The sequence below is a fragment of the Thamnophis elegans genome, chromosome 7 (genome assembly GCF_009769535.1).
Source record: "Thamnophis elegans isolate rThaEle1 chromosome 7, rThaEle1.pri, whole genome shotgun sequence".
Taxonomy (NCBI): Eukaryota; Metazoa; Chordata; class Lepidosauria; order Squamata; family Colubridae; genus Thamnophis; species Thamnophis elegans.
In genome coordinates this window covers 71,904,625-71,929,434 of record NC_045547.1, presented here as the reverse complement: position 1 = coordinate 71,929,434, position 24,810 = coordinate 71,904,625, and the positions used below count along the sequence as shown (strand labels likewise).

General features: G+C 42.4%; 1 protein-coding gene across 1 annotated transcript in view; it reads left to right on the top strand.

Annotated features, from left to right (window-relative positions):
- SHISAL1 (shisa like 1) overlaps positions 1-7,834 on the top strand; it is a 107,960-nt gene extending 100,126 nt beyond the window's left edge. Inside the window, exon 5 of the mRNA XM_032220645.1 lies at positions 7,192-7,834. Within this exon, the coding sequence (XP_032076536.1) occupies position 7,192 (1 nt within the window). The 3' untranslated portion in view covers positions 7,193-7,834. The remainder of the gene's footprint in view (positions 1-7,191) is intronic.
- Positions 7,835-24,810: the final 16,976 nt, after the last annotated feature.

The following is a 24,810-nucleotide window of genomic DNA, read 5'->3' as shown; positions in this document are numbered from 1 at the left end:
TAGGGTCATTTTTAGGCCTCAGGTCCCTGAAACCTCAGGAGGGCTTAAACCGATCCTACAAGCAAACCGGAAATCCGTTCCCAAACTTCCAGTTTGTCCATAGGGCTGGGTTTTTTGCTCTCTGACGCTTCAGGGAAGCTCCTGAAGCCTCCGGGGGTCTCTGGGGAATGGGGGGCTCTTTTCACCACCACCACCCCCCAGGCTCCTATAAAGCCTCTGGAGCCTGGGGAGGACAAAAAATGGCTTTAAAAAGGCTTCCCCATATATCTAAATATATCTGAGAAGACTAACATTCATAATGATGACGTTGGGGGGTTACTGAGATTAGAGTTACCATGTCTATATCCAGAGGTTTTTGGATTATTAGACATTAATTAGAAACCTACTTGAAAAACCTATCTTACTAGAGTTTCAGGATGTTGAATAGGATAAATCCAGAATCATCTTGTATGGGCAACATTAAAAAATTAATAAATAAGTCACATATCTTTGATTGTGTGTGTTTAAAAGATTGTCAAAATTATTGCAGGAGAGTTGTACCTATGGTGATAAAAAAATGAGGCATCTAGAGCACTAATATATATAAGTTTTTGCAGCTTTTTAATAAAAGCTAATCCCTTTTAATTACATTTCTTAGTTGGGAAAGGAGCATTTCAGATCACATACTGATAGTTGGTATATTTTATTGAATGACTGCAGTGGACAGAAAATTGAGCTTCTAGAGCAGTGTTTTTCAACCTTTTTTTGTGCAAAGGCACACTTTTTTCATGAAAAAAATCACGAGGCACATCACCATTAGAAAATGTTTAAAAAATTTAACTCTGTGCCTATATTGACTATATATAAAGTGTTTTTCCCACGGCACACCTTACACTATGTCACGGCACACTAGTGTGCCACGGCACAGTGGTTGAAAAACACTGTTCTAGAGACACTTTGCATTTCTTTGGAGAAGTAAAGCTGAACTACTTTTAATGTGTTTTCAGGTTGTATAACTGAGAAACTCCTCTTCATTTAAACATGTAAATCTAAAGCCGTCATACCAAAAAATAGAATCATTTTAACACCAGCAGCTTCCCATCTAAAAATTATCTTTGCAGCAAATGCCTTTTGCAAACCCTCTGGCGCAACAGATTTGGTGCACAAATGTGCATTTGGGGGGGAGGGGGGAACAGCCTCTGGCAATAACAAATTTTATGAAGACTAATTAAAACATCATCTTCCATTCTGCCAAACCAATGGGCAGAATCCTTTCCATGGCATTCAAAGGTGCTCTCAGCACCATGTAGTTGTTACCTCAATTTCCATTATATTTTTTGAGGCAACCTAGACATCTGATGTTCAATTATAATAAATCTGTGAGCTGTTTAAAAGCTGTTGCTTTGCTCTATTTTGTTTTGTTTTAATTTGATAGTAATCCTGGAAACCAGCCCAGCCATCTTCAGAGACACCCAACAACCATTGAATTTCAAAAGGAGAACATTAGTCCTTCGGTCCTTTCAAAAATTCTTCAGAGGCAGCCGAACTGGTTAATTTCATTTTCACTTTACATATGAAAAGAGGAAGCAGCCAGTGATGGCCATCCTTAATTTAAATATATAAGTGCAAATGAAGCGTGCAAATCAGCCTGGTCATTTTTTATACACTTTTGGGTGCAAGTTTCCTACTGCTTCAAGTTGTGAAAGTAAGTGCTTTCCAAAGTCAGTCCTATAGATATAAGTGGTGAATGACACCAGTGGGAGAAAAATCCGTTTTTGTTGATTTATCATTCTGGAGTTGCTGGGGCACTCAGTGAGGCAGCTAAATTCAGATTGTGGTGCCCTGTACTTTCCACAGGGAGTCCTCCACAAAACCTGAGGAACATCAACTGATTAGCTGATGAGGAAAAACCTGTAGGCTCCTAGCTCCTTGTCTATAACTATGTGTCTGCAGTTTTCCCTTTTGGTGGTGTCGTACCGTTTGTCATTCAGGCATACGCCAATGATGTGGCAGTGGGGCCAGTGCTCCTCCAAACGAACTCACAAGGGAAGCTGCAACCCTGTGCATACACCCCGTGCAAAGTTTCCAAGGCGAAAGGGCGCTGGGCAATCTGGGAGAAGAAAGCATACGCAGTTCGCTGGGCTCTTCTCACTTGGAAACAATTCCTAGAAGGCAGCAAAGCCCCCTTTGAAGTCTGGACCAACTATAAGAATTTGGAAACACTAAAACAACCCCAAAAGTTATCCCCTAAGCTAGTCAGATGGGCTCAATACTTCAGCTGGTTCACCTTCACCCTTTGTTACCTCCCAGGAGAGAGAATTTCCTGGCAGATGCACTGTCCAAGATGCCCCAGTATAGCAGTGCCAAAGAGGAATTGTCAACTCCATCCCTTCCAAACAAATAGCCTCGGCTGCCCTCACAAGGCAGCAAAAAGCCTTAAATGGTGATGGTGAATAGCTGGTGAAGTAGTCCAAGCACTGAAGGGGGTTCTGATAAAGGGTGAGTGGTTCCAACCGCATAAGGAGGAACTTTCACTAAGAGACGATTTGGCATGGATGAGAGATAGATTATATGTGCCTGTAAACCATTGGACCCTAGTTCTACAACACAGGCATGACACCAAGACCATGGGGCATTTTGGGTTCATTAAAACTCTCCACCTGGTGAGATGCCAGTTTTGATGGCCACCCATGAAAAAGGACATTGAAACATATGTGGCCAGCTGCCCAGTCTGTGCTTCAGCCAAAAGATGTCCAGGGAAAACTACAGGACTGGTACAATCTGTCCCCAGTCCTACCACTCCATGATCTTTATTGCGGAATTACCAGAAAGCTCAGGAAATACCAGGATTGGGTTATTACGGATCTGGTCTCCAAGCAGGCCCACTTTGTGGTTTGGCTCAAGATTATGACTGCATGAACTCTAGCAAAAATATTTGTGAAACATGTATCGATTGCACGGAGCACTTAAGCACATAATTTCTGAATGTGGCATCCAATTTGTATTGACATTTTGGCAAAACTTTCTGAAGAACTTAGGCATCTCCCAGAGCCTAAGAGCATCCACAGGCTTCCCTAAGCTCCTCACATCACCCCTAGACGAATGGAGGCTGTGAATGTACAAATGGCATAGTAAAGCAATATCTCCAGTGTTACATGAATTACCAGCACAACTGAGCTGAGCTCTTACCTTTCACTGAAGTAGCCTATAATAATTCAGTACACAGTAGTACTGGATTCACTCCCTTCTAGGCAGCCCCTGGCCTGGTACTAATACTTTGAATTCATCTTGTTGGTTCCCTAAACTTTGATTATTATCATATTGGCATTTAAGGTCTTTATGGCTGACCATGCGTATGTTTCCTGCATCTCCTACTTTGCATTTGAAAGTACTGTGAAAATACTCATAAATAAAATAATGCATTTGGAAATACTTTGCCTTTGCATAGGCAGAGAACATCTAGACCAGTGATGGTGAGTCAAAAGACTAGGCTTTGGATGTCAAAAGTTCAGAAAATGCCTACTTTTTTTCTACTGGTCTCTCTCATACATACACATGCACGCACATACAAACACCACATATCAGACAAAAGAGGCATCTCTAGACTCTCTTCTTGGGATTCTATGGAAGTCACACAAGATGCCCCGTGTTTTTGTGCAATTTTTTGAGGCTCCAGAGCACGATTCTCTTGAACAACTTTCAGAAAGTTCTGAGAAGACTCTGGATACTCTGCATGTTGTGTAAGAAAGTCCTGCTCTGAAGCTTCCCAAAATCATGCAAGCGTTCTTGCATTTTTGGAGACCCTGCATTTCAGCAAAAATGGCATGTCATAGATTCACCATCACCTACCTACGTATCCAATAAATTGAGCTGCAGGTCACAAAAGACCTTGCCTTTCCATATAGTTAGGAAAGGAAATAGATGAAGTAATTGTCACAGCCTTCCCTTCAAAGCAAATCTCTTGATTAACATTTAAGCTTCAGTTTGATATATTAATAAGCACTCCTCTTCTTATCCATCCATTTTTCACACAAAACAACCTAGGTCTTAAAGCCACTGCTCTTTTTTCCAAAAATGCTCTGCTTTAATTAGTTTCGCAGAGTGCACTTCATATTTGGCATAACGTTACTAAAAATGCTAAAACAATATTTCTTTCTGCATTCAGATGAGAAGATAATTTGAGGTCAGTTGTTATTCATTTTGTAATATGCACTTTTTAATTAAGCAGAGTGCCAAATTTGGTGGCATAAAGGGATGACAGCCTCAGTCTAACTCAATCTAACAAATACTTCTGGGCTATATCACTGTTTTTGTGGAAGAACATATATTTTGTCCTGCAAATTCAAGACCCAGGATTAATATCATTTTAGGAAAAGTCTAGCCAAATTAGAACTGCCGAGAAAAACAATTACTACCAACCTGCCTTCCATTGAGGATCTGTATACTGCATAAGTCAAAAAGAGGGTTGTGAAAATATTTACAGACCCCTCACAGCCTGGTCATAAATTGTTTCAACTTCTACTCTCAAAATAACACTATAGGGCACTGCACACCAGAACTAGAGACAAGGACAGTTTTTCCTGAACGCCATCACTCTGTTAAACAAATAATTCCCTCAACATTGTCAAACTGTTTACTAAGTCTGCACTACTATTAATCTTCTCATTGTTCCTATCACCCATCTCCTCCCACTTATGACTGTATGACTGTAGCTTTGTTGCTTGCAGCCTTATGATTTATATTGATTGTTTCCTGGTATGATTTGATTGCTTATTTGTACCCTATGACCAGTGGTGGGTTCCGGATTCCGTTCCAACCAGTACGGTTGGAACGGCCCCGGCGTCACCCACATGGACGCGCACGGTGTGCGTGCATACACACATGCAGCCCGTGTATCTGTTGTACTTGCCTGTGCCGCTTCCGCAAGCCTCCGCGATGCTCCAGCTACTCGGCAGAGCGTTGCGCAGGTGCCGTACGCGCCAGGCATGTGCGCAGAAACGCCAAAGGCTAAAAGCACAGGTAAGGAGCTCGTGTGGGTGGGTGGGCCCTCCAGAGCACCGGAATGGCACCTGGTGCTCCGGGCAGGTTCCGGTACGCCCGTACAGGGGTGTACCTCCTGCAACCCACCACTGCCTATGACTATCATTAAATGTTGTACCTTATGATTCATGATGAATGTATCTTTTCTTTTATGTACACTGAGAGCATCTGCACCAAAGACAAATTCCTTCTGTGTCACACTTGGCCAATAAAGAATTCTAATCTATTCTATTCTTGCCCTAGAGCCTTTTCCCACTGGTACCATGTTTACCAGATGAAGTAGCCCTCAAGGAAAGCAGTTATTTCTAATTCCTTGGAGTATTACAAGCATCACTTACAACCATTCATTTAGTAACCAGGCAAGGTTACAAAAGACTGAAAAAAGTACTTATGACTAACACTCACACAACTGCCACAGCATCCTCACAGTTACATGATTAAAATTTGGGCACTTGGCAACTGGCATCTATTTGTGACAGATTACAACATCCCGGGGTCATGTGATGTCCATTTGCGACCTTCCCAGCTGACTTCCAACAAGTAAAACCAATGGAGATTTGCTTAATGACTGCATGGTACAACTTAACAAATGCAGTGATTCGCTTAACAACTATGGCAAAAAAATGGTTAAATTTTAGTCGCTGAACAGACACTTAAAAGAATAACAGTTGGAAGGGCTTGGAGATCTTCTAGTTCAGTGTTTCTCAACCTTGTGGGGGAATTCTGGAAGTTGAAGTCCACAGGACTTAAAGTCACCAAGGTTGAGAAACACTGTTCTAGTTCAACCTCCAGCTCAAAGAGGAGATCTTATATCATTTCAGACAAACGGTTGTGCAATATCTTCTTTAAAACCTCCAATGATGGAGCACCTACAACTTCTGAATGCAAGCCCTTCCACTGATCCATTGTCCTGTCAGGAAATTTCTCCTTATTTGTAGGCTGGTTCTCTCCGTATTAGTTTTCACCCATTGCTTCTTGCCCTGCTTTTAGGTGCTTTGGAGAATAAGTTGACCCCCCCCACTCTTCTTTGTGGAAGCTCCTCAAATATCGGAACACTGCTATCTTGTCACCCCTCTCCCTTCTGTTCATTAGGCTAGATATATCCTTCTGCAGTATGCAGATTTTTACTTGAAGATGGCCTTCCAGAGAAAAATAGATGGACATATAAAATAGTTAACTAGTTGGTTAATCATCAAGTGAAGACTTCTGGTAACTTCAAAGATACATCTATGTAGCTTTGGAAAATTATAATATGGAAATTGGATGGATGGATGGATGAATTTTTCCAGTCTAATCTCTTCCAGACTTTCTCTCAAGGTTTCCAGATTACAATCCTTGGGGCCTGGAGTATCAATGGGCCCTTCCTAGTAGCTGGTGGGGGCTGTGTTTCTTAGCTTCCCTTCCAATGTTTTAATACTGTTAGGAAGCTAGGAGAGTGATAAAATGGGCTCAGGTAGATTAAAAAGAACAGCTCAAACTTAAATTCCGTCCTATCCAATCTACTCAGAAGAATGACAAATTGAAATTCAACGGGGCTTGTTCCCAAGCGAAGAAAGGAAGCAAATAAATATGCAGCTGTAGTATTTTTATTGGGAATGAGCAAACAGGGAATATTCACATCGGTAGTTACTGTTATTGTTGGTGGCAAATCGGAATCACAAATCAAGGGCAGGGGTGAAATGTTCTGAAGTCCGCTACGGGTTTGCTGTGCAGGCACTTTGCGTGCATGTGCACCACAGTTGCTAAGAAGCCTTTTCTGACTCTGCAAAGGTAAGTAGAACAGCAAGGGGAGGGAACAGCTGTGCCGCGCGATTTCGATTCGCAAGAAGGCAGGACTTCCTGCTTTCTAGTGAATATAAATCACCGGCACAGGTGATTGCCACACAGCTGATCGTTGGAACTTTTTTTCACTTTTTAAAGCATTTTTTTACTACCGGGTCGGGCGAATTGGTAGTAAAAAAAAAAATGCTTTAAAAAAGTTCCGACGATCAGCTGTGTGACAATCACCCGTGCCACGCAATTGTCGGGACTTTTTTTACTTTTTTTTTACTACCAGTTCAGGCAAACCAGTAGCATTTGACCCCTGGTCAAGGGGGAAAATGAGACATTTTAAGCATCCAGGACACAAACGATTACTTACAATGTGTTTTCTTTTCTTTCTTTTTTTTCCAGAAAAGAGAATATTTTGACGTGCCTCAAGATGGAAGAGGTAACATTACAGCCCAGAAGTAACAGCTTTATCTGAAAAGCACAATGGGAAGTTGTTGAACGATGAGGAGAATGAGTCGAAGGAGATGGGTTATTCGAATCTCCCCTATGGCAAGTGAAGGTATCCAGAAATCAAGGTGAGGCCATGTTACTTAAATGATATCTTGGAAGCCCAAGACATCCGTCCTGAAAGAAGAGAGAATTTGAGGGGAAACCATGGAAATCCAACCTAGGATGAAAATATACTACAACACCAACTTATTTTTCTTCCCCACTCATGAAATCTCATTTGAGCCACCTCGTACGGATCAGAACAAGAATGTGACTTTTTCCCAAAATGTTCTCCAGTGAATATTGTCACAATAGGCCAGATGTGGATTGTCTTAATCACTTTGTCCTCATGGTTTTCCCCCTTGGGGAGACAGAGGAGAGAAAAGCTATAATTTGAAATGGGAAAGTATCGTTTTAATGGGTGAAAAAGTAGCAACCTCACATTTCAGTTTCTGAGCACACCAAAGTGGCCTCTCTTACCTGTGTACATGGGGCATTGGGAGAAGAGCATCTCTTCTCACGGGCCCCAATTGGAGGAAAAAAAAAATCGAAGAAAAATGGAAACACTTGTAATAAGCGAAAGCAATAAAACAGCTGCTACCTGTCCAATCAGGCCATTATCTCATTTGTTCATGTAAACTAACCTTTTGCCTCCTGGCTAATCTTAATACTTATTAATAATCCCTCAGGAACCTGCTGATGTTCTTGTAAAGAGGACGATGGGGATTCCTTGGTTAAGGTTCAGGATTGGGGGCAAGCTTTGTGCATTCTGAAATAACTTGACCAAGACAAGGAATATCACCTGAAGAAGGAACATAGCTGACGGTTAGTTGTTACAAAATTCCATTAGGCGCCACCATTTCTATAAGAGCAATTTTAGCAACTCTTGGAAAATCCGTTCCGTTTAGCGGATTATTGCGAGGGTTTTTTTTCCCCCTGAAAATATTTTTTTTCCATCCTTATCAGCCTTTTTCTGAAAACGCTGACCATTTTTCCACAGAATAGCTGATGGAAAAGGAACACAGAACTAGAATTACACACATACATACATTGTATACTTTGGGTAGCTCCAAGAAAGAATGTAAAAAGAATGTAAAATTATTTTCACAGAGACAATCTTGCCTTGCACTCCAAGATTCCTCCTTAAAAAGTGAACATCAGAATGTTAATGCTGCTCCTTGTCGGGCAGCAGTCCTGCCTTCCTGCTGAAACAGCCTGTTCAGATTATCTTACTTCTCCATTCCTTGCAAGGATCCTGAAATAGAATAAAATAGAATAGAATTGAATAATAGAATTGAAAGGGACCTTAGAGGTCTTCTAGTCCACTTCAGACAAATGGTTATCCAACTGCTTCTTAAAAACTTCCAGTGTTGGAGCATTCACAATTTCTGGAGGCAACTTCTGTTCCACTGATTAATTGTTCTAACTGTCAGGAAATTTCTCCTCAGTTCTAAGTTGCTTCTCTCCTTGGTTAATTTCCACCCATTGCTTCTTGTCCTGCCGTCAGGTGCTTTGGAGAATAGCTTGACTGCTTCTTCTTTGTGGCAGCCCCTGAGATATTGCAACACTGCTATCATGTCATCCCTAAATAACTAGATGAGAATTATTTCTGTCCTCAAGGCACTGCGTATTTCCTAACTCTTGTAGCAGCGAGGCATGAGAGGTGTTCCTACTTATCCCATCTCTCCACAAGGAGGCTTGGTAGGGTTCTAGGATGATTTCTGCCACTGGATGCTTTATTTACCAGATTGCCAATGTTTTCTGAGAAATGCAGTGGTCACATTTTCAGACCAGTGTCAAGAAATGCCCTGAAACTAAGGATTTGCTGCAAAAGGAAAGACAAGTGAAGAAGACCCACTAACAAGTGGAGATGGCATCAGCTTGTATATGGTTGAGGGATTGTGCAGTTTGATGATCCCGCACGTGTGACTGTGTTACTAGAATTGATCCCTTAATATTTCTTTATTATTCAAATAGATTGAACTTTGTACATGTTGAATTAATTTAGGTGATGCAAATCACCTTAAGCAACTTGCTTGGAGTTGCAAATATTTCCCATCATTTGACTTGGTGTTAAAGGTTAAGCAACTGAGATATATAAGAACAAAGACCACCAACTCCTGCACTTCATAGTTGACAGCCTAAAATGTTGTTGCCGTTGTTCAGTCCCCAAGTCATGTCTGACTCTTCACAACCCCATGGACCACAGCACGCCAGGCCTCCCTGTCCTCCACCGTCTCCTGGAGTTTTCCCAAGTTCATGTTCATGGTGTCAATGACACTATCTAACCAGTGGTGGAATTCAACTGGTTTGGACCGGTTTGGGTGAATCGGTAGTGGCAACCTGCAGGTTGGCCCACCCGCCTGCCTCGATGCTATGCCATCCTATTTAGCCACGTTTTCTAAGCCACGCACATGCGTGCAAGCCCGTGTGCAAGCAAAGCACATGCGCGGAAGGCCGCACACATGCGCATGCTCACATTTTCAGTGTGCGGCAAACCAATGGTAAAATTATGTGAAACCCATCTCTGTATCTAATCATCTCATTCTCCGCTGTCCACTTCTCCTTTGGCCTTCAATCCTTCCCCATCATCAGGATCTTTTACAGTGAGCTCTCTCTTCTCATTTGGTGGCCAAAGTATTTGAGCTTCAGCTTCAGTATGTGTCCCTTGAAGAGAAGTCAGGGTTAGGGTTATGGGTGTGTGTAAATTTTAGAGGGTATAGGTCATCATAAAACAGGTCAACTTCACCTCTTCAGCATCGGTGCTTGGGGCACAGATTTGGATTGCGGTGATATTGAATGGTTTGCCTTGGATTCGAATCAAAAGCATTCCATCAATTTTGTTGAGATTGTATTGCAATACTGCTTTTCCAACTCTTTTACTACGAGAGTTGCTCCCATTTCTTCTAAGGGTGCCTTGCCCACAGTAGTAGATATAATGGTCACCTGAATTAAATGTGCCCATTCTTGTCCAGTTTAGTTCACTGATTCCCAAGTTGTTGAGGTTCAATCTTGGCCACCTCATGTTTAACCACACTCAACTTACCTTGATTGATAGATCTTACGTTCCAGGTTCCTATACAATATTGTTCTTTACAGCATCGGACTTCTCTTTCATCACCATACATATCCACAGATGAACGTCCTTTCGGCGTTGGCCCAGCTGCTTCACTCTTTTTGCAGTTATTTGCAATTGCTCTCCACCAGTAGTAAAATTCATTTTTTTAAACTACCGGTTCTGTGGCTGTGGTGTGGCTTGGTGGGCATGGCAGGAAAAGGATACTGCAAAATCTCCATTCCCATCCCACTCTGGGGCCAGCCAAAGGTGGCATTTGCTGGTTCTCTGAACTACTCAAAATTTCCACTACCGTGTTTCCCCGAAAGTAAGACAGGGTCTTATTTTCTTTTGACCCCTGAAATAAGCACTTGGCCTTATTTTCAGGAAGGTCTTATTTTTTTTGAGGTGGCAGCGAGCCTAGTCCCCTCATGGCTGCTGTTGTGTTGCAATATTTTTGGGGAGGGCTTATTTTAGCACATGCGGTCAAAATCCCAATTGGGCTTATCATCCGGGGAGGTCTTACTTTCAGGGAAACAGGGTACCGGTTCTCCAGAACCTGTCAGAACCTGCTGGATTTCACCCCTGCCCTCCACTCTTCCCCACTAGCGTATTGGATAACTTCCAACCTGAGAGACGCATCTTCCAGCATCTTTTAGCCTTTTTGCTACTGTCCATGGGGTTTCTTGGTAAGGGATTCTGGAGTCTCCAGTGGACAAGGTTTGGGAAGAACTCTCCACTATGACTTGTCTGCCTTGGGTGAGCCTGCACAACTTAACTCACATCTTTCAGCTGCACAATCCCCTTCATCGCAACAAGGCGGTGATCTATGAAGGGGAACTGCCTGAATACCGTGTGCCAAATCTTGCAACTCCTTTCTCCCATTCAGCGGCATAAATAGGACGTTTCCTCCTATTTCAGTTTTTGCAGGAGGCAGAAATTTCAGAATGTGAGAAATTAGTAGTTTGAGTGCCACTGCTGAAATAGTACAACTCCTAGGCATTGCGAGGGCTGGGCATGTTATGACAATATCACACAAATGACACGAGTTATATCATGTCCAATGGTGCCCATGACATCAAGAGACCTGTTTTAGAGGAATGCATAGAATGTAGGTCATAGACATAACAACCAGGAATATCAGCGTAAATTGGGTAAAACAATAATAACCAATGAAAGAGTTTTGTTTAAATTGTGCAAATCACAGAATTGAAATTGCCTGGAATATATTTTGATTTATTGTAGTGTGAGGAATAAGAGACCTGACCGTTACGTTTAATCATGTTACAGAGACAGATCTGTGGGGCAATACAATATTGCAATTCAATCTTAAGTAACAGTTTCAGCAAATAAAACTTATCTAGCAAATGTTCATAGAAACACGTTGTTTTCTGTACATATCCACTGGGTTTTCTTCCAGATTTAACACTTTAGAAACTATAGGTTTAAAATAAACCAACAAATCTACTTTAATTGTGAACATTGTCCGAGACATTTGTGAAAAGCTTGTGTTTATGAAGGAATTTGTATTAGATCATGGTTTGTATGACTCACTGTACTTCGTAAGGGTTTATTTCCCTTTGGGAATTGTGTGTTTTTAATGAGCAGTTTTATGCTTCTAGTTTGTGTATGTCGTAACTGATGTGTTGTTGTTTTTTGACTCTCTGCAAGGAATAGATTGATATTTGATAGATAATAACTGTCTAAATTTTTCATATTGCCTACAATATTTGCATATGTTAATAAAACCCATACTGTATTAGAACAGTTTACTTATGGTGATAATAAAATAAAATTAATTTGCTCTTTATAAGCTGGAAGCTGGCCTTAAGTTTAGTGTTGCATTTCAAACATGGATTTTCATCCCACATCATTTGCTGTCCTATTTTTGGCAAGTATAATCATCAACCAAGCCATCAAAAGCACCACCAGAAGGTCAGAATCAGACTCCAAAGTTCAAGGACTTTTACATACATTTGTTGGAAGTTTTCCAATTGCAGGGCAGTGGTGAACATTAAGCTTCAAGAGGATATGTTCTAAAATCAGTGTTGGGATTAAATTTTTATTTACTACTGGTTCTGTGGGCGTGGCTTGGTGGGCATGGCGTGGCTTGGTGAGCATGGCAGGGGAGGGATACTGCAAAATCCCCATTCCTTCCCCACTCCTGGGGGACGGATACTGTAAAATCCCCATTCCCTCCCCACTCCAGGGGAAGGATACTGTAAAATCTCCATTCCCTCCCCACTCCTGGGGGAAGGATACTGCAAAATCTCCATTCCCTCCCCACTCCAGGGGAAGGATATTGCAAAATCTCCATTCCCTCCCCACTCCTGGGGGAAGGATACTGCAAAATCCCCATTCCCTCTCCACTCCTGGGGGAAGGATACTGCAAAATCCCCATTCCCTCCCCACTCCTGGGGGAAGGATACTGCAAAATCTCCATCCTCACTCCACTCCTGGGGGAAGGATACTGCAAAATCCCCATTCCCTCTCCACTCCTGGGGGAAGGATACTGCAAAATCCCCATTCCCTCCCCACTCCTGGGGGAAGGATACTGCAAAATCTCCATCCTCACTCCACTCCTGGGGGAAGGATACTGCAAAATCCCCATTCCCTCCCCACTCCTGTGGGAAGGATACTGGAAAATCTCCATCCTCGCTCCACTCCTGCGGGAAGGATACTGCAATGTCCCCATTCCCCCCCCCCCAGCCCACCAACTTGCTTTCCAGCTCCGTTCTCCTATGCAGGGTAACAAAAGACGATCCAGCCAGGACTCGAGAGGAAGTGAATAGACTGGGGACGGGGCCAGCCACAGATGGTATTTGCCAGTTCTCCAAACTACTCAAAATTTCCACTACCGGTTCTCCAGAACCTGTCAGAACTGGCTAAATACCACCTCTGTCTAAAATAGTAAATAGATGGGCATCGTGATTAACTTCTCAAAACTGAAATCTTTCACCAGACTGTGTTGAAGCACTTCTCTTCTAAAATGCATTGCAAGCTTTAGTCACTTCACTTTAACACCTGCAATTACCCAGCTCCCAAACAGGAGATGATTTATGAGCTATATTCTTCATGCATCTTAAAAGCTGCCAAGGTTGAGAAACATTGGCCCAATTCCCCCGCCCCCCATGCACACACACACACACACACACACACACGCAAACACACACACTGCTAAAACTCAAACCATGATAGAGATGAGAGAATAATATCATTTTATCATTTTTCGTTACTTCCCACGGTGCCTTTCAAAATGATATTTCGATGTTTGTTTATTTTACATATTTGGGAAAATGTTAACCCATGCAGTTTCCCAAATTCAGATTTACAGGTAGTCCTCGACTTACAACGATTCACTTAGTGACAGTTCGAAAATACAACAGCTCTGAAAAAAATGACTTATGACCATTTTTTACACTTATGACTATTGCACCATCCCCATGGTCATGTGATTTACATTCAGATGTTTGACAACTGAGTCACATTTATGACGGTTCCTTCTGACAAGCAAAATCAATGCCGAAGCTGGATGGATTCTAATTTACTAATTTAATAACTGCAGTGATTCACTTAACAAATGTGGCAAGAAAAGTCATAATGGGGCAAAACTCACTTAACAAATTTCTCACTTAGCAATGTAAATTATGGGCTCAGTTGTAGTCATAAGCTGAGGACTACCTGTATTTTATTTCAAGCACTGGAAATCCTCCCAAACATTACCATCTCCATACGAAAAAGGTCAGTAAGATAATAAAGAGATTACATTTATAATACCAAATTCTAATATCCTTTAAAATTAAAATCTATTTTAAAAGCTACCAAATCGAATGTGATTGACATCAGTATTAAAACTATATAGATGAATATATAAAAAGCTAAAGCATGTTATCATAAATATAAAAATTGGGTGAATAAGCTTTTTATAAATATAATATAGAACTGTTGTGACATAGTGGTTAGAATGAAGTATTGCAGGCTAATTCTGCCGACTGCCAGCAGTTTGATTCTCTCCATTGAGGCAGCCTTCATCCTTCTGAGGCCAGTAAAATGAGGACCCAGATTGTTGGGGGCAATAGGCTGACTCTGTAAACTGCTTAGAGAAGGCTGTAAAGCACTGTGAAGCGGTATATAAATCCAAGTGCTATTGCTATAATAAAACATTATACTGCGCTAATAGGCAATAACAACAAGACATAAACAAAATGAAACAGAAATACAGATTATATAGAAACACCATAGTATAGCTAAATAAGTGTAGCTTTCATTGGATCTATATATCTTCTATCAGCAGTCTATTTCCATCAAATTTTACAAATTGCTGCACAATTTAGCAGTACTCTATACTAGATTAAGATGTTGAATGTTGAATGTTGATTTTATTTATATGCTGCCCTTTTCCCCCGAAGGGGACTCAGGGCGGCTCACAACTCAACCAGGGAAGGGGGATACAAACAGAAAATTAAAACAACACAAAAACAATACATAATTTAAAATACACAACAGTCATACCAATTCGAGACGGGGGCAATAGTTCTTCAGCCCCAGGCCTGTCTGAACAGCCAGGTTTTAAGGGCTTTGCGGGAGGCCTGGAGGGTGGTGAGGGTTCGAATCTCCACGGGGAGTTCGTTCCAGAGGGTCGGAGCAGCCACAGAGAAGGCTCTCCTCCGGGTAGTCGCCAGTCGACACTGGCCGGCGGATGGAATTCGGAGGAGGCCTAATCTGTGGGATCTAATCGGTTTAGTGGAGGTAATTGGCAGCAGGCGGTCTCTCAAGTACCCAGGTCCAATACCATGAAGGGCTTTATAAGTGACGAATCTAATCTAGTATAGATTGTGGGGGGCGGGGTAGGATTTGCTGATCAGAAACAGGTCCTGTGTAACCTGGATAAGCTTCCATCCATAGCATTGATGAGACCTGGTCAACAGAAATGTCAAATAATTAAAAAAAACTAGCAGAACCTACCTGTCAATGACCACTTCAGCTTCAACCGCGACAATACATGAGGACACAATAGATACAAACTTAAGGTAAACCGCTCCAAACTCGACTGCAGAAAATACAACTTCAGGAACAGAGTGGTCAATGCCTGGAATGCGCTACTCGACACTGTGGTTTCATCCCCAAAGCCCCATAACTTTAACCTTAAGACTGTCCATTGTCGACCTCACCCCATTCCTAAGAGGTCTGTAAGGGGCCTGCATAAGTGCCCCAGCGTGTCTACCATCTCTTTCCTACTGACCCTACTTATTCGTATCCATTCAGAGCCGAGGTGGCGCAGTGGTTAAATGCAGCACTGCAGGCTACTTCAGCTGACTGCAGTTGTGCAGTTCGGCTGTTCAAATCTCACCGGCTCAAGGTTGACTCAGCCTTCCATCCTTCTGAGGTGGGTAAAATGAGGACCCGGATTGTTGTTGGGGGCCAATATGCTGACTCTGTAAACCGCTTAGAGAGGGCTGAAAGCCCTATGAAACAGTATATAAGTCTAACTGCTATTGCTATGCTATTTCCTGTATTCATACTCATGTTTAGACTTATATCTTATACATGCTTGACAAAATAAATAAAATAAAAATAAATAAAACTGGGAAGTCTGTGAGCTCTTGCCCCCTTCCCCACTTTGAGCAGGGGTGGGTGGGTGGGGGGAATAACCAGTAAAAAGAGATTGCCATTTGCACAGAAAGCTGGAATATAAAAACCAAAGAGATCTATTTTATGTTTTCCAGAGATCCAAAGGTTTAACAACACAGCATCTGTAAAACAGAATTAGCAGAGTCCAAACAAAATGGAGCATTTGGCAGAGGAATCACACCCACAAATGGAGACAAACAAAAAGCAGGCTCTCTTAAGTTGGCACGAGTAAGAAATACAGCGCACGCAGCCACAACAACAATTAAGGCATTTTCAAACACAACGAAGAAAAGCTTCTTTCTTTTGCTACGGGTGACTTCCGATCTGAAAAACAGAAACCAGCATAAAAGAGCAGTGTCTCTCTCCTTCCCTTTGTGCCTCCTGATCGAAAACCCAAGGAGCCCCTGATTTTAAGTTAAGAAGGCCCAGTGCAAGACTGGGATAAATTATGAAGGGGACACCAAGAGCTGGGGAAGTCAGAGCGTTCAGCTGGAAACGGTTATTGCCACCCGTTTGCAAATTAATGATGTCAAAAAGCCAGTCTTAACATTACCAAATAATTATCTCAGAGTCATCATTAAACAGCCACAGCAATTGACCTTTTTAATTACTCATTTTCTGCTGTTCCATTGCAGCACACGTACCGGGGAATGAAGAGGAAAGTAACAATTGTCCTTAAAACTTTTACAAGGCGCACTCTCCTCTACCTACCTCATTGGAGGCACCAGTTTTCTGAGGCTAGCAACCAATGGTGGGTTCCGCATCCCGTTGCAACCAGTACGGTGCAATGGGGCCCAGTGTCCACCACATGAACATGCTCAGCACGTGTGTGCATACTTACTGTTAGGTAAGTTCCCTGTTGGGAGAGCGAGTGCGTTCAGAGAAGCGTTGTGAGAGTTGTGTTGGAGAACACACAAACCAGCACACAGAGACACTGCAGTTTAAATAGGCTTTTACTTTCGTGGAAATAGAGGTATCAGAGTCCATCAAACAGTCCAAGTCATACACGGATAAGACAGTCAGTCATCAACGTCTCTCAGTAAAGGGATAATCCAAATAACAATCCAGTAACATATAATCAGTCCAGCAATCAAGGTTTGCTAACAGTTGCAAAACTTACAATAGCTCACGGCGCTCAGATCAGTTCAGCCCAGCATCTAACAAACAGAGAGAGCTAACAGTCATGCTGGCTCCCTCTTATGGCTGACTGAGGAAAAACAGCAACCAATCACATTTTACAGTATGATTTAAAGACACAGTTACAGCATTGTTATATGATTTATATATTGCCAATCCAACCGTTAGAATTATATTCCTAACACTTACCATCCACGGTGCTCCATGATGCCTCCTCAACGCTCCAGCTGCTCGACGGAGCATCGCACAGGCGCCGTACGCTGCTTTCGCGGAAGCCCTGAAGAGCTCAAATACAGGTAAGGACAGCGGGTGGGCAGGTGGGCCCTCCGGAGCACTGTACTGGAATGGTAACCAGTGCTCCAGGCAATTACCGGTACACCCCGTCATAACCCACCACTACTAGCAACGCCTTGGGAGTTCAGTAGGACTTCTCCATTCTTGCCCCAAGGACTAGCTCGGCGATGCCACCTCTTGTGGCAGTCTTTTTTTTTTTTAGTTTTTTTATTTTTTGTTCTCTATATACAATTATAGGTATACATTCACATAGTTATACATTTGTCATTCCATTTACAGGGTTATAACACACCGTTTGGGTTGCTTTGTTTACAATCCTTCACCTGTTTTGACACCACCTTCTTTTCCCTTTCTTTTCTCCCTCCCTGCCTTCTCTACTTTCTTCCTTCCTCTCACCTTTCCCTTCTTTCTTCCCTTACCTCTTCTCTACTCCTCTCTTCCTCTTCCCCTTCCTACCCTCTCTCCTTCCCTCCTTCTCCCTTCCATCTTCCTCTCCTCACCTCTATCTTCTTCCCTCCTCTTCCTCTCATCTCCTCCTCTTCCTTTCTTTTTCTATTGTTGTAGGTGTCTCTTCCAGCTCTTAATTTTTATTTTCTTGTGGCTGTCTTAAGAAAGATCTCTCCAATTTTTTTAAAAAAAATTCTGATCCCAGAAGATGAGACCATCTGGTACACCAAACCAGCCACTTCAAAAAAACCAAACAAATCTGGGAGACAAAGCTACCATCATCAGCTGGAATAAGATGAGGTGAAGCTGTGGTCCCACAGCTCCCCTGGCCTGCAAATACTTTCCCAAATCCAACTCTGTAGCTCAGGGGAATCAAACTGATGGCCTCATCAGGGTTGTGTTTGACCTCATGGGGCCGTGGGAGGTGGGGGGGCATGGCCAGATCAACCTCACTCATGTCAGGGGCACCTGTGGTGGCTCGATAGCTCTGCCAGTGAAAATAGGCTCCTGAGCTCCATTTTCACCAGTGATGGCCTCCTACAACCCTCTGCCAGCAAAAATAGAGTTCAGGAGGGCCGCCCGTGTCCCCCACGAGCTCCGTTTCTGCTGGCAGAGGCTCCAAGGGCCAGTCCTTTGCTGTTTCCAGGGCGGCCCCATGGGCCAGAACTAAGTATCACGCAGGCTGGTACTACTAAGTACCACCCAGGCCTTGAGTTTGACACCCCTGATGTAGCTGATACAGATTATTTATTTCCTGTACATTTCAGTTTGAAATCAACTTCGGAAAGAAAAGAGTGTTTTTGCCTATTTTTTCCTTGGATGACTCTCTTTTAGTATGCATAACATATTCTGGAGTTCTTTAAAATAAGAGAGAGGTTTAACCTAGCTTGAAATGGGTACTCCTAAGACAATGGTGGGTGGCAGGCGGTACGTCCCGGTACGGGCGTACCAGAGCCTGCCCGGAGCACTGGATACCGTTCTGGTATGGTGCTCCAGGGGGGCCCACCCCCCCCCACCCACACAAGCTCCTTGCCTGTCTTTTAAGGCTTCCATGCTTCCATGCACACGCATGGCACGTACAGTGCCTGTGCGATGCTCCGCTGAGCAGCTGAAGCGTCACGGAGGCTCGTGCAGGCGGTAAGATGCATGCGCGTGCTGCATGTGTCCATGTGGACACCACCGGGCCCATTCCAACCATACTGGTTGGAACGGGATCTGCAACCCACCACTGTCCTAAGACCTCCAAACATATGACCCAACACAGTTGGAGTTATCATTGTTTAAGCTGTTTATGGGTGAGTCCTGGACATAGGGCAGTGATCGCGAACCTTTTTGGCATCAAGCGCCCAAACTGGAACATGCACGTGTTAGAGTGCCGGAAACCTGAAGACTAGCTGGTCAGTGCACATGCACACGCTGGTCACCTGCTCTACGAGTTTCCAATGCACCCATGCGTGCCGTCCAGCTGATCTTTGTGCACACCGAAGCCCTAGTCTTTGGGTTTCTGGTGCTCCAGCGCATATGAAGACCAGAAGACCAGGTGTTCATTCCCACAGAGAGGGCTCTGTGTGCCACCTCTGGCACGCGTACCATAGGTTTGTCATCACGGTCTTAGGATGTAAGCTCATTTTCCTGAACATTGATTTTAAGAAACAAAGTTTTCGGGTGTCAGAAATAAATTTTAAATAATCATTTTCACTTGAAAAAATATTGAAGAGTAGAAACAGAATGTCAATATTGAGCTACATTCCTGCATAAATAAGAGCAACACAAATGTTAAACAGCATTTGTGGTTATTAGGAATGCAGAGATTTGATCATTTATTTTACCAAATAGGAATTGCCTGATTTCACACGGTCCTCCAGTGGTGCCCTTCTAAATTGGGCTTATTATACAAACCTTTCTTTAAGCAAAGTGTTTAAGTTCACAGACACACATCTCCATCTCAGACAACAGTTGGATTTTTTCCAAGGAGTAATTCTGAAAAATAGAACTCATTGTGTCTGAACTTTCTATTCTAGTCTGCCAAGATTTTAAAACCTGGTTTGTAATAAGCACTTTATATATGAAATGGAAGCACTGAGAGAATGTGGAATGGTTTAAATGCATACTAAATAATCCTAAGAAAATACACACGATTTACAGGATTATCTCTGGATTCGTCTCTTCTATTTTTTTGTAATATGTACAAGTCTATTAATTCCTAGAAAAATCACAAAGCTGCAAAACTTTGTTTGCAGCAGGCATTCCTGACATATGACCTACATTTGGTGGAAGATTTTAGAAACAGACAGTCCTATCACCTGTATGGGCCAAAGAAGGATATGCAAAATATTCCAACTTGAAACTATTCTGAATTCAGAGCACCCTGTGTTGCAAGATTGAAAGACTTGAGCAGGTTGCTTCAGTAATTTTCCTTGAAACCCTTCCAGAATGTTTAAAACAGCCTATTTCATTCAAAACAGCTCTCTTGCACTTTCAACAATGTTGAAAGTGTCGGAATAAAAATGTTTGCACATCCTTAGTGCTAAACATGTCTCCAACAGGAGTATGGGGTATTCCCTCTGCCTTCGCAAGAAATGAATTAAGTGGAGGATAAGATGAGATTATTACTGGGCAGCCAGCCAGATGAAATTAAAGACTATACTATACATCAAAATGTTTTCTATATAAATATCAAAGTTCAGACTTCCATCGTCTCCATTTTCCCTAAAATGAAGAATATTCTTCCATTCTTCAGCAGATTCCTCTGTGACATGAATCTCCTCTCTTCCACAATTTATTATTAAGTTTGGAAGTGCCTTTTCAAATTATTCCACCACCATCCAGCGGTGGGATTCTACCGGTTCATACTGGTTTGGGCGAACCGGTTCGCTACGACAATCAGCTGGGCCTGCCCACCCGCCCTTGCATTTTACTGACCTATATCCTCTGAGTCACGGGGCTGAGTGGATTGCCACACCTCAGCTGTTTTCCTCTCCAGCAGTAATGTGGAAGGTAAGTCTTCTCAAAACTGCACATCCGTGTGCAGAAACCCACGCGATCACCAAACCAGTTGTTAAACTGGTAGGCCCCCACCACTGCCACCATCCCTATGAAAGTGGGAGAAAAGTGAAATTGTAGAAGTCAGGCAGAATATGCTTGGATCTTACAAACTCAAGAAATATTAGGAAGCCCATTCAATATAGCAGCAACAGACCCCAGCAAAGAAACAAGAGTTATCCATGCACAGCAAAATGAAAAGCTTCACAGAAATTGTACTATGTTTTTATTTGTTTTGCCAGTTGTGCTTATATTCTAAGACATACGGTAGGCTGACTCTTCTCTGTAACCCTACTGAGCATGTCCGTTCTTCTTTCTTTTTTCTGTTTCTGTTTTGCCTGCCACGAGGAGGTAGGCTAGGAACTTTACCAGAATGTAGTTATTAGCCAGTAAGTTTGTTTGTTATTTATTTTACAATAAAAATGTGTTTTCTTAGAATCTACCTCAGGTTTATTTCACTTAATCATAAGGTATACTCCAAGAAAAAACCATGATTCACCCCTCATCAAACACAGGGATGAATTTCCAACCCGAAATATCACAGAAATATCCCCCTACCTGTTAATCATAAGGACAGTTTGCTGCCAGGGACACGAACTATGAATTACGAAGCTTGGAGAAAAACAGGTCGACAAGAAACAGCTTTAGAAAATCTCTTGGGCCATGCTGGAAATGACTGTCTTCACCACCCTGGACCCTTATGGGAACCAAGAGAAAGTATTCTGCAAAGACTGTTCCTATAGCAATAGCAATAGCAGTTAGACTTATATACCACTTCATAGGGCTTTCAGCCCTCTCTAAGCGGTTTACAGAGTCAGCATATCGCCCCCAACAATCCGGGTCCTCATTTTACCCACCTCGGAAGGATGGAAGGCTGAGTCAACCTGAGCCGGTGAGATTTGAACAGCCGAACTGCTGAACTGCAGTCAGCTGAAGTAGCCTGCAGTGCTGCATTTAACCACTGCGCCACCTCGGCTCTGGCCGATATGATATAATATGAACTCCGACACCCTGCTTAATGCAATCGTCCTTTTATAGGTTGCTAATTTCTTATTACAGAAGCAGAAATGAATGGACAATTCTTGCAACAACAGAATATAATGAATACTTCTTGGGCAATTCCAATGGGGGGGGAGGGGAAATTCCAAGCATTTACATGCAAACTAGAGGTGGTATTAAGCCAGTTCTCTCCTGTTCGGACAAACCGGTAGCTGGCACTGATATAATGTGCGAGCACTGCGCATGGGCAGAAGGCAGTAAGTGAATCCCACCCCTGATGCAAACAGGCAAGCATGATCAAGTGTTTGAATCCTGAATCCTATATATACTCACCAATGCTGTGCGCATAGAGCTGGAGTGAAAGGTCTTGGATTTGTGCGCCCCAAACCCGGCATTTTGCTACAAACAGATTGGCAGACGTTTCTGCACTACAAGAGCAAAACACTCTTAAGGAAGCTGGAATCTAAGCAGCCACCTTTCCATAATTATGTTCATTTGATGTTATTGAAAAGGGTCTGTAGAATGGAAACCTGAAGTTTTTTTATTAGGAATTATGTCTGTGAAATACAAAAAAGAAATCCAGTATTTAATACTACATATAATTACGGCGGCAAGGATTGTCTTTGCCCAGAAATGGAAAAACAAATTAATCCCAAGCGAAGATGAAATAATAAGAAAGATTATGGATTGTGCCGAAATGGATAAACTAATTAAAGAAATCCAGGCAAAGGAAGAATCAGAATTTTACCAGATATGGGATAAATGGTATAGGTGCATGGAGAAAAGAAACAAAAATCAATGAAAGAATATAACAAAACTCAAAAATAATAGTTATGAGTAAAATAAGAGGGTTAAGATTGGTGAAATCCAAATGAAATACAATAGAAAGGGAAATAATATAAGGTGAGCGGTATCGATTGATGATTGTTATTATAAAAAACAGGAACTTCCTGTTCGTACTGTATTGTATAAATGTGCTGTACGTCTAACTTTTGTTTGTGTGTATTTTACATGTTTGTTAATAAAAATCTTTATTTACAAAAGAAAGAAAGAAAAGGGTCTTTAGCAGAGGTGGTATTCAGCTGGTTTGGACCAGTTCGAGCAAACCGGTAGCAGAAATTTTGAATAATTCGGAGAACCGGCAAATACCACCTCTGGTTGGCCCCGCCCTCCCATCGTTCCCTGTCCTATATTTCCTTGTTTTTTTAGCTCAGCTGATTCACGCAACAAAGTGGATTGCCGCACCTCAGATGAGCTAAAAAAAACAGCTCAGCTCACCAGCGCTGACACTGAGGGCAGTCTTTCAGTGCTGCACATGCGCACAAAGCCCTCTCTCATAGAACTGGTAGGAAAAGGTTTGGAATCCCACCACTGGTCTGCAGAGAATCTCAATTTCCCGGTCTCAATTCTCCCAACAGAATTTGGCCAAACTGTCCTCTTTCTTAGCCATGTGCAGAGCCGGATTTTCCTATAAGCTAACTAGGCTTCAGCCTAGGGCCTCAAGATCAAGGGGGGCCTACATTCAAATTGTTAGCAAAATTAAAATTACACTATTCTAAAAACAGTGAACACTAAAACACTGAACCGAAAATAAGGAGAAATTCTACGCATATGATTAATAAACAAACATAAAAATGTATTGGTTAAGATCGTTCCAGCGCCGCGGCAGTTGGGGAGCCCGCCCACGTTCCTGGCACCGGCGGTCGGGCAAGAGGCGCAGCCGCTCCCAGTAGCTGCCCCGTTGACACGGAGCCCACCAGCGGCCAGGCAGGTGAGGGCGAGGGGACCGAGCCGGGCAGCTGAGCGCAGCAGGGGAGGCGGCTGGCCTCGTTGCCTTTGCCGCAGAGCAGAGCCGCCCTCCGTCGGGAGGCCAGCTATATATATTGATATATATTGATATATATCACAGTAATGATGTATTTTATTGTCTCTCATGCAATTTACAAACTTAAAAATAGGAGGTGAAAGGGCCTCATAAGTGGAATAGCCTAGGGCCTCTTTTCATCTAAATCCGGCCCTGGCCATATGTTCTTTTTTTTAAAAAAAGAAATACTGTTCGCTTTTTAAACTGACCTAAAAGGGGAAAAGAAAAACCCATAAAATTCTTGAGGAGTGAGGTTTATCGGTTCTTTCGCTAAACACAAAACGAAATGTCCAATTCGTGCTTCACGCAAGGGGTAAAATCTCTACAGATTCAAAAAAAAAAACCGAAAGTCTTTGCCAAAAACTCAGCTAAATCAACTGAAAAGCTGGCAAATAGCAATATTGTGATGGGTTTTCCAGGAATATAGGTACACGCTAGAAAAGCCGCCTTTGGTTCTAGCTGGGCTATTTTCAGAAAATCCTGTTTCTCGTTGCTCATAGTAGGTGGGCTTCTCCCTACTATCGTACTGACCTCTGTGGGATCAGATCACTGCCGTTCTATGCCAAGAGCTGTCATGCTGTACATCAGTCATATTTTTTTTTTTTAAAGGACTTTCAAGATTGTTATTCCAGGAGAAAATGGCAGCAATAAAATAACAATAGATAAATTAAAAGTGACTGGGTGAGCTCTCCAAGCATCAAGACTCAGGAAAACAGAGGAGCAAAAGACATTAATTAGCAGTAGAGCCGGCATTCAGTAATTATACTTTTGACATTTTATATTTTATCGTGACCTACTACTCGAATCAAAAGTGGATTTTCTTAGTATTATTGTTAACCTCCATAAGCTATACTGGAAGAGGGGGGGGGAGCACAGTTGGCTTAAAGGATAAGCTAAAATGCTTTCAGGTTTTTTTTTTAAGGGAATAAAAAGGATTTCACAAAGTTGTGAGCTATATGGATTTGATCCATGCACGATTTCTTTCTGTACTTGAAATATTTTGCCAGTAATCTAGTACTTAGCATTTGATTGAGAATAATTTTAATCAGTGACCAAGCACTTC